This window comes from Wyeomyia smithii, chromosome 3 (genome assembly GCF_029784165.1).
Source record: "Wyeomyia smithii strain HCP4-BCI-WySm-NY-G18 chromosome 3, ASM2978416v1, whole genome shotgun sequence".
Lineage (NCBI taxonomy): Eukaryota > Metazoa > Arthropoda > Insecta > Diptera > Culicidae > Wyeomyia > Wyeomyia smithii.
Genome location: NC_073696.1, coordinates 181,098,502 through 181,115,411, shown reverse-complemented (window position 1 = coordinate 181,115,411; position 16,910 = coordinate 181,098,502). Strand labels below are relative to the sequence as shown.

Below are 16,910 nucleotides of genomic sequence, written 5' to 3'. Positions count from 1 at the left end.
GGCATGATGTTGTTTTGACCGGGAAGATCAAATTACCAAAACACATTCGTACTCGACTGTTGTTCTCTCAGCTTGAAACGAAACCGAAAGTAAAATATAGTGGCAAACAAATTGATATCATCAGTTTTGATGAATTTGTATGTCCCACAATTTATTACCGTATAAAAGTGATGCAAATCGTTCCAAGCTAAGCACCAGCTTTGTACACGGTGTCTCTGGTAGAAGAAACTTATCCGAAAAAATTTAGTATCGCTCTTATACTCATCATTCGAAAGCTTAAGGTGTCTCCTTTAATATGCTACTAAAATTGAAATGTTCTATCGGCGGGTCCAGAACAATTTTTTTTCAGACATTTTTTTGTAATTGAAAAGCTGGTGGAATGGGAACTATGTATACTTATCAAGGGATTTAGGTGCTGGGGGGCCCGATCAGATAGTGCAGAAACCTTCAAGTTTTATTTTTTTATAAAATAGACCAATATTTGGCATAGTCTTAGATTTTTTGAAAAGGGTAAAGTGGGGTAAAAAAGATTCGAAAGTTTTGAGTCCAAAAACTGCTAAAAAGACAAAAAAAGCTATAACTTTTTGTACGCCTAACCGATTACTCTGAAAATTGATATGGTAACTCTATCCTATAAAAATATACAATGTCGGTTATAGAAAGTTGCTGTCGAGGTTACATAATTAGATATTTCCATTTTCCTTCAAATACATGGTGATTTTTGGAATTTTTTTTGTCATAAGAATCAGGTCCTACAATTAAACAATACGTTTTATAAATCAACTCAAGAGCTTTTATTGGACGTATTCAAAAAGTGCACCGTATAAAAATAACGATTTTTTCATAACAAGGTTTAGGTCATCATTTGAACCTATTACACAAGGAGCGCAACTCCATTTTGTACCTACATTTGAAATGCTGGCTATAGCAAGCTATAGCTCTATAACATCCCAGTCTCAAATTGGTTCAAAAAATTGACCTCCAAAAAAAAATCTCGGGTTCAGGTCGGGCTCGGGTTTTACAGCTTCGGGTTCGTGTCGGGTTCGGGTTTCCCAAAAATAAAATTTTTGGGTTCTGGTTTGATCGGAAAAAAAAGTTTCGGGTTCGGGTCGGGTTCGGGTTTCAACCGAAAAACAAAATTCGGGTACGGGTCGAGTACGGGTTTTAAAAAAGCCAAACCCGACCATCTCTTGTAGCCAGTACTTCAAACATTCTTAATGGTACAATAAGCATACCGAATTGCAGAAAAATCGATGCATTCTACTCAAAGTTACAGTAACATTATGATTTTAGCAGCACTTGGACATTAGAGTTTAAAATGCCATTTCACTAGGCCCGGATTGAAGTGGGGGAGGGGCAAATGCCCCGGGCCTTTCGTCACGAGGGGCCCCCCTGGTTCTAGACCAGACATGAATACAGGTTGGAAAGCTTTTTTTTTGTTTTGCTCGTCACCTTCCAGCGAAGCGTTAAATCATTTCAACTAATATTTTTGAGATAACAGGCCCCACGAAAATTTCTGTCCCGGGCCCCCAACACCTGAATCCCGCTCTGCATTTCACTCCACTAACTCCTTTCCCAAAAAACTTATATGTACAAATTATTTCATGAATCAACAAACCCTGGAAATTTGAGCTCGATTGGGGGACATCGATACAAAACGTAGTTGCACTCCTGACACAATGGGTTTAAATAATGATTTAAAACATGTATGAATGATGAAATTTTCTCGGTTGTTACTAAAACGGCGCAGTTTTTAATAACATCAAATGAGAGTTCTTGAGTTGCTCTAAAAAACGTATAGCTTAGATACAGGATCCAGTTTTGTTGACAAGCAAAAAAAAAGCTGTAATAATCACCATTTTTTGAACAAAAATGCAAATATCCTATAATGAAACCACGACAACAACTCTTAACAACCGGCATTTTATATTTTTTTATAGGATAGAATGTCGAGTTTTGAAGAAATCAATCAAATCAACCATCAATCAAAATCAATGTAATCAAAGTCACAACATTTTATTTGTTTTCAGCTGATTTTCGACTCCAAATTTTCAAGGGTCTTTTTTACCCCACTTGACCCTTTTCGAAAAATCTGATATTATGTAAAGCTTTGTTTTGTTATATAAATAAAAACAACCCTGAGTATTTCAGTACGATCAGAGAACCCTAATAACTTTTTGTATTTCTGAAACATATTATTTATTTCTATTTCACTAGTTTTTCAATTACAAATATATATTCGAAAACAAATTGTTCTAGACCTCCCGATAGAACATTTCAATTTTGGTAGGATATTAAAGGGGACAGCTCAAACTTTCGAATGACGAGTATTAGAGCAATACTAATTTTTTTTGGATAAGTTCTTCAACCAGAGACACCGTGTGTACTGTGTGTGATAGGTACTTAACTGATGTGCATTTGTTGGAACGATTCGTTGATATTTACAGAGCAATTTTTAATCAGCTTATAACTAGATGCTTTTTTATTGTAGAGCTGTAGTAGCTGTAGTCAACCAGATTTATCATTTCTGTCAATTTATTAATTTAGGAATCTACCAAAACCCGAACCTTTTTAGTATGCGTTCTTTTGGAAGACTCAACTTATTCTGGTTCTGTTTCATATTTTAATTTAAAACATATCCATAATTTAAAATGGCTTCGATGGGAAGTTTTTATGTTTCTATTTTTCCTTTAATTTGTCTTGAACGTAAACTTGAATATAAAAGGGGATTCTAAACTTGTTCAAAACTTGACACCTAAAAATTTTAAGCTCAAATACTGAAACAATAGACGTGTTCTTTATTTTCAACTGTACTGCTGACTCAAGACCTGAATACAACTATTAAGTTGCTGATGCATTTTAAAATTTTGACACATAAACCATGGTAAAATGGACATTTTTCTGCTCACATTTCCAAATGTAATGCATCAATTGTATTTGGATCTTCAGTAATACCCTCGTCTGTGAACAGCCTGTACTGATACACGATTCTCAGCTGAAACAAACAGTCGGCATTTTTGAGTGAACTCCTAATGCTGAATGTTTACAGTTTTCCCGAGCATCTGCCAGTTGCACAACTCAATTAGCGTTAATGAATTAAATGGACTTGTTTCTAATTGATGAACAGCGCTTCTTACAAAAAGGGTTTGATATAAAAAACGACTGTGACAGTTTTGAAACCAATTGATTCAAAAGGCCCTCACGGTTGTAAAAGGTTATGTTTTCGATTCAGCATGTCGCAGCATGGATTTGCGACTGGTGCGAAATCAATAAAGAACATTTGAAATTACCTGATTAGTCTTGTGAATAGCCTTTTTTGCTTTAGTCAATGCGATTAGGATATATCACGCGTGTGAAAACTTTTTTACGCTGTTTACCGTTCACTGAAGCTCTTTTGCGAACGTCATCAACATTGTAGCCGTGCTGTCTATCGAGCATGAAAACCACGTAGACATGTCTACCTTTGGTAAGCAAACTTCTAATACAAGGTAAAAGAGAGATATAGTATTGCCGTCGAAGTGTTTACAGCAAATTTACTTAAATTAAAAAAAAATAATAGCACTGACCTATAAATAGCTTCATTATTCAGTGGGATGGTACAACGGTCATAGACGGATAGTAGTCTACTTTGTGTAGCGCACATATACCAAATTATAATTGGGTCAACAGTGAAATTGTTTCATATTTATGAATGATCAAGCGAAGCTTTAAATACTTGTTTACGAAGTATTTTTCAGAATTTAATTTTGCGCATTATCAAAAGTAATGAGCTAGTACTATATGTTGGAATCTCGGTTTACGATAGACTGTTAATGTCTGTAAAACCGTAACGAGTCCCAAATATCCTGTACACTAACAACTGATTGCGAGGTCTAACAAACAAAAGATCAACAACTAGCCTCTAATTTCTGTCTTGCCAAAAAATTTTCAATTCTATTATTAAACATGAACAATTTATAAAATTAAAAAAATAATTCGCGATATTCAAATTTCAAATAAAATAACAAGTTTAATTAAAGTGACCTATGTCCCGCGTAGAAAAACGTCCTGCGAATTGTCCCGCCTTCATCTGAAGTGAACTGCGTGCCTTTGCAAATTTCCGAGGTTTAAAGCTGGGCCAACGGAGAGTTTTCCAACCTAAAAATTTCCTCAAAAAAGCCCAGAAAGTAAATTTTTCGATTTTTTAGAATACATCAAATTTTGACGTTTTTGCATTTTTTAAACATTTGACATTAACAAGTTCGATACCGACAACCGTCCCAGTTCCAGTTCGATATCGAAATGAACGCTTCATGAACTTTATTAGTCAAAATAGAGAAACTTGGGCCGCTTTGAGGCATAACTTTTAGAAGTCTAATTGAGCTAAACTTTCATATGAGAACATTGTTCAAGAATACGAAACTTTTGAACCTTACTGCACAACGAAATTCAAACGACATTTTTTTTCCATACAAGTCAAGTAATTAATACTCTACTATACATGTGTAATTTTTGATCATTTCGAAAAAAAGTATTAAAACCAAAGCACACAACCCCCCCTCCCCCCTCGTCTAAGAATTGAATTGGTGTCCCGCGCTTAAGCCCTGATCACTTTAAGTTTAATCGGCTGTATTTAGTTATTTTTCGACTGACGTAACCAAAACCATTACTGGATTTGTACTTCATTGAGTACGAGTTTATCGGATTTACCCGTCGTACATTTTTTAATTAACACTCTCGCGCGCTTGTCACTGTGAATTGTTACCAGAGCAGAGTCCAGTGCAGGGCAGTGTTCACACTTTTCCATGCAAAGGGGCCGTTCCTAAACCACGTGGTCATATTTTGGTTTAGGAACGGCCCCAAAGGTAAAACAGATGAAACACTAAACATCATTCATATCAAATTAAGATAATTGATCAAATCATTAGTCAAAACCAGAGTAGGCAGTGTGACTTTACACTCGTATCCAAGTGAGTTTTAAAACTTGCTTGCACATGCTACTTGCACTGCATGCATTGCACGCATTTAAACTTAATCGATCAGAGTGTGCGGTGCAAAAAAACTCAAACTATCGAGAGGAAGCAGATTCAAGTTGGATTCAAATCTGGAAAAGTGTTACTCAATTCAACTTTGCACGAGTTCATGCCATCACTGGTCAAAACCAAATAATAATGACGAAGCGGCAAATCAATAAAGTTGGCAGTTTTTCAAACTTGTTCAACAGGCAGACTTCACAAGTATACAAAACAATTGTCACAACACTACAACAATTCGGAAAAAATACTACCTGCTCGAATATGTAACACTCTACGGCTAACAAATACTTTATTTAAAAATTATTTGGTTCGTTACTATTTATTAGTTCAAACTTTCGATTTTTAACAGCTGACAACATTTGCTGCAATAAATATGTGATATTCTTAACCGATGACGGTCATATTAATTGAAGCCCTTGTGTCTATCAATCAAACTCACCGGTTGAACGTCAACCTAGGATTGCGATTACGCACTTCAAGTTGTCTGCGAATGATAATTTAATGGGCAGCTAATGGTGCTTCTGTAGTGTGGGCTTCGACTCAAGCTTAAGAGCGAATGTGTTGCTGTTCTGATTGTTGTATAGTCTTCAGAGCGATCAATAATACCTCCGTTATCATTCCATATCACCGAGTAATGCGAGCCAATCTTATCAATTGTATGCCTTTTTTGTTTTCACTGGAGGGCAACAGCGTTTTAACATGTGCTCTCAGCGAAACCTATGCAATCGAGAGATCTATACATGCTTATGGCTACAGAGTGGAGAAATCATCTCAAGGATTTGTTTTCCAATCGATTCCAATTGAATTCCAGGCTGTGTTGCTAAAGCCGATCGAGTGCGATAAGATAAATAGCTACTGTGTATACGATGAATTACTGAATGTGGGGAGCGTGTCTTCCATAGCACAAGTCCAAAATACAATAAATTAGAGCAATCAACTTGACGTATTTTGCTTATAATTACGTGGGAGTTAATTTTGTTTGAATGACGATTCAACGATTACTAAATGCCGTAAAACGAAGTATTATTTGTGCTTCAAAATGTTATTGGATATATGTTTATTGCATATAAAAAAAAACAAAAAAATAGCGAGCGATTGAATTGTTCCACTTCAAAAACCTTTAAAAGTGCCAGTTAAACAAGAAGCATTGGCATAGCCAGGATTTGAAATATCGAGGGGTGAACTTTTGAATAGTTTAGAAGTGAAATTAAGAGCATCATGCCTCAATCACTAAAACTCTGCACTAATATTAAAAACCTTCATCATCGACGCTTGGCTACGTCTATGATAAGGATTTCAATTTGAAGCCATCAGTAAATGACGTTTAGTATGAGTATATGTGGCTCGAGCAGCACGTTTACAACTTTATATAGAAACAAAGTGACTCCAGCTGACTTCCTTGGAGCCGGGCAAAAAAGATAAAACAGTTCCAAAGGCTTTCAGACCTATATGTCTGGCGTAAACGCTTCTCAAGTTGCTTTACTAATAAAAATAAAACTTTTACTAATAAAGCATGCAATCAATTATTCGTTGCTTCTACCTACCGAATCCTGTACGATACTTAGCTCTTGATGAATTGTGCGTAGAAGAGTGTGATTTTTTGCAATAGGTTCCTAAAATTTATCACTTGCATGATCAAGATTTTGACAAATAATTATCATTTTCTCATCCTAAATCGCGACTTTTTCGTTAGTTCATGATAGGGGATGTCCTTTTCAGTGGTGCGGTACTGTCAGGAAGGAATATGTACTTAGTAATATTTAATAAATCCTGGCTGCTTGTAAACTTATTTTCTATTTAGGAAAATTTCAATGCAAAGCTTTACTTAAGAATTTTTCAAGGAGTATCCGACACGGTACAAAATAGCAAAAAGACGGGACGGTCAAAAATAGTTGAAAAAAAAAGGTACTGTCTCGTTCAAAACGGTACGTTTGGTCAGCCTATCGATAATACTACAATGAGCTGGATTCAAGCAATACCTTCGGACTGCATTGAGAGATACGTCTGTCACAGTTGAAGTAGTGAAAGGTTGTCCTCAGGGAGAAGTTCTCTCTCTTCACTGCTATGGTAACTGGTGGCTCCTGCTTTTCTCACTAAGCTATCGCAGCTAGGTTACGAAATCATAGGTTATGCCGATGACGTAGTCCTTATTATTAGGGGAAAATGTGATGCAACTCTTTCAAGTCGAATACAAACGGCTCTTAACACCACCTCCCAGTTGTGCTTAGAAGAAGGGCTGAACATTAACCCCACTAAACAGTCACCAAGTGAAGGGTGCATTCAATCACTCCTCCACTATTGAATGGGGTAAGACTGAGTTTCAGCAATGAGACCAAATACCCTGGAATATTTCTGGATCAAAAGCTGAATTGGACTGCTAACTAGATACGCTATCGAGAAGGCAATTTCAGCGATCTGGGCTTGCCTCGGCAAGACCTGGGGATTGAAACCACAATTAGCACTCTGGTTTTACATCACCATTGCTCGGCTACGTATAACTTACGCAGCCCTAGTATGGTGGCCTAAAGTAAATGAAACGACAGCTCAGTCAAAGTTTACTAAGTTCAACGATTGGCCTGTCTTCCAGTTACCAGTGCCCTGCGCTCAACGCCGACTACAGCCATGGAAGCCATGCTTACTGCCTCTACATTTGCATGTAAAGCAGGAGGCAGTGCTTGGTGCACTGGTGCTACAAAGAAACACAACGATGCTCGAAGATGACCTAACGGGTCATCTAAGCATCTTGAAGGAGTTCAAGCTAATACCTTTAGTAACTTCAGACTGTATGAAAGCAAAACCCATCCAACATGTTCCATATAAGGTGATTGACACAGATCGTTCGATGTGGAACAATGAAGGGCCGAGTCTCCCATCGGGCATCATCCGCTGGCATTAAAGTCTGCTACATGTGTTTCCAGGCTAGTCTGGGAGTGGATTGTAACACTCAGGGAACTTTCCCGCCTCAACAAAGTTGTGCTACTTTGGGTACTCGGATATTGTGGAACCTAGAGAAATGAACATGCCGACATACTAGCAAGACAAGGAGCTGCTCAGCAATTCATTGGACCGGAAACTAGAAACAGCATCTCAGGGTTGTAGATAAGCTAAACAGTTTATCTACCCCAACCTTACCGTTATCAAAAGGCTACTTAGTTTAACTCGTAGTGAACTCCACATCATCACAGGACTCCTTACCGGACACTGTCCCGCTCTCTAGCATTAAAAAAAAATCGTCCCAACCGACAATTGCCGCTTCTGCAACGCTGAGCCTGAACTAGAGGTGGGCAATCCGCTCACGAACTGATCTAAAGAGCTGGTTCTTCAAAGTGAGTGATTGATCTATCGCTCTTTTTTAAAGAGCGGTAACTCACCCCTTGCTTCAAGCAAAAAGCTGAAGCTGATTTTTTTGATCAGACACCGCAAGCGAGTGCCATATGAATGTTTTACACCCCAAGCGCAAAGCGGCGTGCGACACTGCAATGAAACTTCCAGAAAATAGCTACCGCCGGCTGCCTGCTCTCCTATGCATCACCATCCACCAACCGCGGGAATAAAAAATAAAATCTACTTGCCACAGTTCACACACAGCACACAGGCTGGCTAACGCCGGGACGCAAACGACAAGTGAAACGATAGAGCGAAAGAACTGATTCACCGATTTTTTGAATCTATGCAGACAATCCGCTCGCGAGCTGATCAGAAAATCAGTTCTTTAAAAGATCGAAATCTTCTGATCGCGAGCGGATTGCCTGCGAGCTGAACAAAAGAGCCATCGGAAGAACCAGTTCTTCTGAGAGCGAATGATTTCGCTCTTCCAAAGAACTGAATCTTTTGATCAGCCTGCGAGCGGATTGCCAGATCAGTGAATCAGTTCTTTCGTTCTTTTCGTTCCACATCCATTCGTATGCGTATTCGGCGTTAGCCAACCCGTGTACCTGTGTATGGACTGTTGCAAGTTGTTTTTTTGACGTGGGACTACGTCTTTGTTTTCTATACTGGGATGCATTCTGTACAATAGGAAACGAAACTTGCAGATGTTACGTCAGATTTCAAACGATAATAACAGCATAACCACATGATGGATATCAATAATTAATATATTGTTGGATAGATAAAACGTGTAACAATTTTTTAATACGCTAGTCATCATTATTATTTCACTGCTCAACGGTGAAAATTGATAAAAAGTTACAAGGAAATTTACACGAACAATGAACCAATCACACGCGAGCATTCCTAGCACAGACGATGTGAATGGACACCAACCATTCCCTGTGATATTCTCTGTTTCAATATCAAAAAAAATGTACAGAGCCACCCCGTCCCAACAGGTCAATTTAAGTTTGCTTCCATGAACTTAGACTAATCTGAAGTCTCGAAGGTAAAAATTTTTCAAAAGGTTTTGAAATAAGCCTTTTACTTGAACAATTTCTAAACCTGCTGTCAGAACATAATAGAAACTGATGTCTTGAAAGAAAACATGCTGGTAAAAGCAACAATACCGTACAGTATAATATACATATTATGTGGAGCAGAGCACCGCTGGTCCTTCGTCGTCTGCAGTGGTACACGATTTCTATTTCCGTGAATTTTAGGAAAAACTGTAATGCTGCTGCATTGATAGTGATTGAAAGTTTATCTCATGAATATGGTTACCTTAAAAAAACATAAACTACTCAACAAGAATTGAACATTTTTGCAACGGTCATAAGAAATTTTTTTTGCATTTTATCTTCGATGTTCATTGAATGATCGTGATCGAAAGGGTAGATTTCTGGAAATACAAATTTATAGAAGCTTAAGAGCCTGCGAATGCTTTTGAATATTTTGTCGATTCACTTGGATCTATTCAGAATCTTTGTTACACATTTCAACATTGTTAGATGATATACTTTTGTTTTCAACTTAACAAACAATTTTCTTACGTATATTAGTTGTCTTCGTAATACAGTGAATGTAGTTGTTGGCAAATGAATAAAACTTGTCAAACAAAAAGCAAAAATTAATCATTTCGAACTTTAACTTCCTTGTTATGATTTTTCGCTGGAAGATCTTGATAATTTTGTTCAATATATCTTCTTATATTTTCCAATGAGTGAACCTATGTAACGGCTTCGAAATTACTTCCGTAATAAGATTTATGTAATAAATTTAATTTGATCAGAGTTAAATAAGACAACATCATGTAATATGATAACGTAGGTATTATTGAATTTGGTTTATGAGGAAATAGTGTTAATTCTGATTCAGATGCATTGCGAGAAATTCATGGTGCTTCTATAATAACAACGACACGCTTGTTAAATAAATGTTGTTCGCACAAAAAAAAACACTAAACAATATCGTTCAATCAATAGTGTTATCGAAGTTCTTTCGAGTGTTGTTCGGTATATTCCTTAAAAGAAAATTTATGGGGAGGCTGCGGATAAAAAAATACTTGAACCACAGAACAAACGAATTGTTACTGTCTACAGATTATGTAACTTTTGTAACTAAAAATCCTTCTTATTACAGTGTTTAGTCTCACGTCACCATTTCATACAACCCTAGGGCTGTATACCTTGTAGTATTTTGTATGCTTTTGCGGCTGGCTGGTGGCTTGGTGATGAGAAATGCAAGTCATGCATATCAGGGCAGACGTTTGGTGGCAGCTTGTTTCTGGGAGTTCTATGGTAATTTTGCGCGCGACCTTGCGCTTGGCAAATCGGGTGTAAAGCTTTCACCTGGCTCTCGCTTGCGGTGTCTGATAATTAGCTACACTGATAAAAACCAAAAATTATGTAGGAACGAAAAGAGCGAGTGAGCTGTTAAAAAGAACTAGTTCATCTTAGTGAGCGGAACCGCTCTGATCCGCTCACTATAGTGAACCATTTTTCCCACCTCTAACCTGAACCTGCATTTGCTCTGCTTCTGCGGAGCTCTTGCTTCTTCGAGGATCAACTTCTTCGGAAGTTACCTCTCAACTCCATACCAGGTATGGAGCACCAGTCCCAAAAGGTCACTGGTTTCATCAACCATGTTGTTCCGAATTGGGACACAGGCTTACAACCAACTAGCTCAACTCAATTAATGAGTTCGAGCATCCTGTAATCTATGTAAAGCAATCGGATCCAGCCATTAAAGACAATCATTCCTGTCGCAGTGGCACTTCTGCCCAATGCCCTTCAGGCATACAAAAACAAAAACTAATAAATGAATCTACGTTGGAAAAATGGTGAATTTGATTAAAATACTGGTTCCGGCAAGGTTATGGACACTGCAACTCTTGCACAAAATATAAAGTTTTACTCCATAAAAACTGGAAAAATCAATGTGAAAAAACTAAAAACTTTAAAATGAGTTCGCATAAATAAAAGTTAGGTAGCAGGAAATTATAGATGTATTGATAACGGAATTATTTCGTCGATAAACTATTCAGAAATATATGAATTTAGTTTATTCAACCGCAGGAACGTAAATACATATTTTGGAATAATATTAATAATATTAGGCGAACAGTAACGACCAATGACTTTAAACCAGTAAGCTATCAATAAACTGAAAACGGCTTATAGTGATCGGAAAGCGATGCCAATAGTTTCTTGGAACCATGCTCAAGAACTCAGGCTATTGGTAAGGTACCATCGTGCTCTCTTTGAACATGCGGGGCTTCTTTGTTTTATCATCCCTATTCAGTTTTATCATGTTTCTTTAGTAAAAATACATTGCAAACTTGTACATTATTTTTCACAAGTTGATAACACAATGTATTTTGCACCATTTTGTACACGCAAAAGTTGAAGTCTTGTACAATCATTGTGTCTTCCCGATTCGCACAAATGTTGCACAGAAATCGCACAATAAATGTGTGAAACGCATAACGCAACAGTTGTACTGCGAATACATTGACATAGAATGAAATCAGAATATGTATCATACACCGACACTTTATTTCTCACGTCGAGTGTATTAGTGACTGCACGCGCTTTTTTCTCAAGCGACGAGAGAAATTTCTCTCTCGCTCGTAGAATTTCAGACACGTGACATACAATTTGCAGGTTGCTCTTTCGCTTCTCTTTCGGTTCGGATTGCGACGCGCAAGGCGATATCTCGTTGCTTCACGAAATGAGCGAGACACCCGTGCTGCACATACTTGATACCAGTGTTGTTAGTCTCTCACTCATACTGTCGGTGCGTGCTTGCTGCTATTCAGAGGAATGCATGAAGAAGAAAAAGTATCTCGAAAGCGTGTATGCAAAAGACTTGAAAAGCGTAGCATATGTCTTGTCCTCAAGCAGAAAGGAGGAGAATGGTTTTGCTTCTCGCTCGCTTTGCAATGCTGCTTGATACCAGTTGAAACTGTTTAGGTGTAGTAGTTTGGAGCTGCCAAATACATTTAAGAAACCATAGAGCATTAATTGCGTTATGCCCAACACGCAATGATTGTACTGGTTCCGAATTACATCAACAATTGCGCTAAAAACGCACAATTTTGTACTGGTTTCGCACCATCCAACTTTTGCGTGTATAAGCTGTCTTCAAAAATCATTCGTTTGTGCTTGTCAGAACACGATTGGGCTTTATTAGCCAAGCAGAAGCAAATTATAGTTGCTGAAACTTGCTGAAAAAACTATTCCTTTCTCATATTTGGCCATCAGTTCCATTAAATTTCAGTTGAAGATTGTTATTTTAGCAAAAACAGTGCAGGCAGGTAAGGTTATGTTTCTACTCTTTTTCTCTAGGTTCTAAAATGGTACGAGTCTACCGAATGTTTTTATTATTGCTCAACAAATTCAACTGAAACCATTCATGACCGTTGAATACATATCGGTGTTAAATATAAGTAAATATTACAAGGTATACAGCCCTAGGGTTGTATGAAATGGTGACGTGAGACTAAACACTGTAATAAGAAGGATTTTTAGTTACAAAAGTAACATAATCTGCAGACAGTAACAATTCGTTTGTTCTGTGGTTCAAGTATTTTTCTATCCGCAGCCTCCCCATAAATTTTCTTTTAAGGAATATACCGAACAACACTCGAAAGAACTTCGATAACACTTAACGATATTGTTTAGTGTTTTTTTTTTTTGTGCGAACAACATTTATTTAACAAGCGTGTCGTTGTTATTTTAGAAGCACCATGAATTTCTCGCAATGCATCTGAATCAGAATTAACACTATTTCCTCATAAACCAAATTCAATAATACCTACGTTATCATATTACATGATGTTGTCTTATTTAACTCTGATCAAATTAAATTTATCACATAAATCTTATTACGGAAGTAATTTCGAAGCCGTTACATAGGTTCACTCATTGGAAAATATAAGAAGATATATTGAACAAAATTATCAAGATCTTCCAGCGAAAAATCATAACAAGGAAGTTAAAGTTCGAAATGATTAATTTCTGCTTTTTGTTTCACAAGTTTTATTCATTTGCCAACAATTACATTCACTGTATTACGAAGACAACTAATATACGTAAGAATATTGTTTGTTAAGTTGAAAACAAAAGTATATCATCTAACAATGTTGAAATGTGTAACAAAGATTCTGAATAGATCCTAGTGAATCGACAAAATATTCAAAAGCATTCGCAGGCTCTTAAGCTTCTATAAATTTGTATTTCCAGAAATCTACCCTTTCGATCACGATCATTCAATGAACATCGAAGATAAAATGCAAAAAAAATTCTTATGACCGTTGCAAAAATGTTCAATTCTTGTTGAGTAGTTTATGTTTTTTTAAGGTAACCATATTCATGAGATAAACTTTCAATCACTATCAATGCAGCAGCATTACAGTTTTTCCTAAAATTCACGGAAATAGAAATCGTGTACCACTGCAGACGACGAAGGACCAGCGGCGCTCTGCTCCACATAATATGTATATTATACTGTACGGTATTGTTGCTTTTACCAGCATGTTTTCTTTCAAGACATCAGTTTCTATTATGTTCTGACAGCAGGTTTAGAAATTGTTCAAGTAAAAGGCTTATTTCAAAACCTTTCGAAAAAATTTTACCTTCGAGACTTCAGATTAGTCTAAGTTCATGGAAGCAAACTTAAATTGACCTGTTGGGACGGGGTGACTCTGTACATTTTTTTTTTGATATTGAAACAGAGAATATCACAGGGAATGGTTGGTGTCCATTCACATCGTCTGTGCTAGGAATGCTCGCGTGTGATTGGTTCATTGTTCGTGTAAATTTCCTTGTAACTTTTTATCAATTTTCACCGTTGAGCAGTGAAATAATAATGATGACTAGCGTATTAAAAAATTGTTACACGTTTTATCTATCCAACAATATATTAATTATTGATATCCATCATGTGGTTATGCTGTTATTATCGTTTGAAATCTGACGTAACATCTGCAAGTTTCGTTTCCTATTGTACAGAATGCATCCCAGTATAGAAAACAAAGACGTAGTCCCACGTCAAAATATAGAGTTCCGTAAAAGGAGTTACGATTACACGAAGTGTGAAAAAAGTGTCACAAAAAGCCCCGCACGACGGTAATGATTAAAATTGATAACATAAAATATGGAGTAACGATATATTTCGTGCGTAATAAGAGTGCCAAGATAACGAATTCTTAAATCATTGTTCAAAAACCATCAATTGATAATTACAGTGGAACTCGAATAACGCAACTATAATATTCAAATTTTCAAGTTGAATTTCTTGGTTCAAACATATTATAACCAAAAGATTGATTACAACTAGCACCACTTCTTTTTCGACTTTCTAAATTCTGCATATAACCGGGAACAGTCAACATTGTTTTTGATTATCCCGATTTCACAGTGCTGTTACATTTGCTTTCCACTTTGATTTAAACTAGAATCGTCCGATTTTTTCCATGCTCTGATTTAAGTTCTCCATACTTGATTTTTTTTTCAGAATAAAGCTAATACAGTGAATAAAAAAAACAAAAAAATGCACAAACATTATTTCAAAAACGCAAAATTTTAAATAGCAAAGCACGGAAAGCTTTACGCTTTATATTTTTTTTCAAATTTAGTAACAATACAAATTAAGTGTTTCACTGTTTTATATGTTGATCTATGCTAACAAAGGAAATATTGCTCACCGTTTTAGTTTTTTCTGCCATTTTTCACAACTAGCTTTTTTCAGAGCCAAGATACCTGAATCTCACGTAGAAATTGGAGAAATTGACAGAAAGTCTTCACTAAATTCTCACTATTCAGCACACATAATGTCTTTTTGCTGTAGAAAACAACAGAGTGGAATGAAAAACGTTCCAACGACAGCCGCACACTAGAGTTACCAATCGACTGACGGGGTTCCTAAATGAGGCTTTGAGAAATTCCATTCAACTGCCAATTAAACTGCTCTCGCTCTGATATCGGCTGGAGTCAAGTGTTGATTCCCGTACGTATGTTTCAGATGGCGACCAAACTTGTGTGTGAATATCCAGGACCAACCCCACCATACACTTAAGTACTCCGGGGATATTCCCAATCGAGTAATGAATTCGTGCCATTGACCAACACATATATGCATATTCTGATATCGCATGGGGCGGCCTTCGGAAATTGATTGTTGAGATGCATGGGTGTTAACAAGCTAAGTAAAGCGTTTATGAATTGACTATCGGTGTTCTAACAAACAAGTTATTACAGTAAGAAGATATTAAACGGTGCATCATGAAGGTAAAGTATGGTCGCATATACCCAGCTGTTATCATTATTGCTATAATAAAATCTGCTAATATTGTGTGGATTAGAATTATGAATTTGTAACTCACCCTTGTAACTTTCCGCACTTTTTTGTTCGACATTTTAGCTGTATCCGAGATTCTATTACACAAACACTAACTCGATACAAGCCCAATGTCGATAACTGTACTAAACAAGGTACTATTGTCCTTGATGCTAAAACGTCATTCAAAACTAAAACACTTACTTTAATGTTTTTCTAGACCGGTCATTCTTTTCAGTCCATATGAGACCATATGATGGTTCGCTGACTGTTGAAATCTGCTCTCAGCACTAACAATACAGTTGACACTAGAATAAACAGCAACCGAGTGAACTATATGCTAAAAGGGCAAAACTCTTTTGTAACAATTCGCCGATAGTGTTTTTCTTATCATCGTATGCGGTGCGATTTATGCATGCAATACTCCAGCTATATAGCGAGAATACAAACTGCGTTGAAACATATCTATCGCGTTCTGTTTACACATCCCTAGGCGTTTTGATGATTAGTCCTATCGGCATTGGAATTACGTCTGATGTATCAACATGTATGTAGAGCATTATGTGACTATGCGTAGATGCAGCTATTCAGAGCAACTATATGTCTGAGCTGAATCCGACGGCACACGGCACTTTGTTGATAATAAATGCAATCAATACGCTTCGTTTACTATATGGCGAGAACTGTGCTAATACGATTCGATTCGATGGGCTCGGGCTGTCGTCTGCGTTTAATTTCTATTCTTTCTGTGATCACTGTCAATGATCAAACACGTGACAACATTCTGTAGATGTGAATAAGTGCGCTAGTACCTCTGAGAAATCGGGCACTAGCAGAAGAGATTGTCTTTTTCATCGTTGTTAATTTTAACTCAATGGGTAGGTTACAATTCTCTAATTTAGAACCATTGCATCGTAAACAATTTTTTATATATCAGTATTAAAATCCACGTTGATGCCTTTATTCTCAAGAGGGTAAGGGTTAACTCGTAAGTACTTTTTAACAACACTCATACACTCAGCCGTTTTGCATCAAGCTTAGCTTAGTCATCCATTGTACATAGCCTATAGATAGCTGAAGGTCTCATGGTAACAAACTACAAAAATACCTCCATCTATAACGCGTGTCGGAGAAAATGATGAATTGTTATCACGTGCTTGCAATAAAGGTAGCGATGGACTG

At 36.9% G+C, this 16,910-nt stretch overlaps 1 protein-coding gene across 6 annotated transcripts in view; it reads right to left on the bottom strand.

Moving 5' to 3' along the window:
- Nucleotides 1-16,910, bottom strand: part of LOC129731509 (monocarboxylate transporter 2) — a 50,970-nt gene that overhangs the window by 16,495 nt on the left and 17,565 nt on the right. For 2 of the 6 annotated variants that reach the window (XM_055691576.1, XM_055691578.1), the window contains exon 2: nucleotides 15,775-16,036. The exons of 2 other annotated variants lie outside the window; for them this stretch is intronic. In XM_055691576.1, coding sequence (XP_055547551.1) covers nucleotides 15,775-15,807 — 33 coding nt within the window. In that variant the 5' untranslated portion in view covers nucleotides 15,808-16,036. Of the gene's footprint in view, nucleotides 1-15,096; nucleotides 15,307-15,774; nucleotides 16,051-16,910 lie in introns of those variants that run through there. 2 more of the 6 variants (XM_055691577.1, XM_055691579.1) reach the window with 2 other exon arrangements.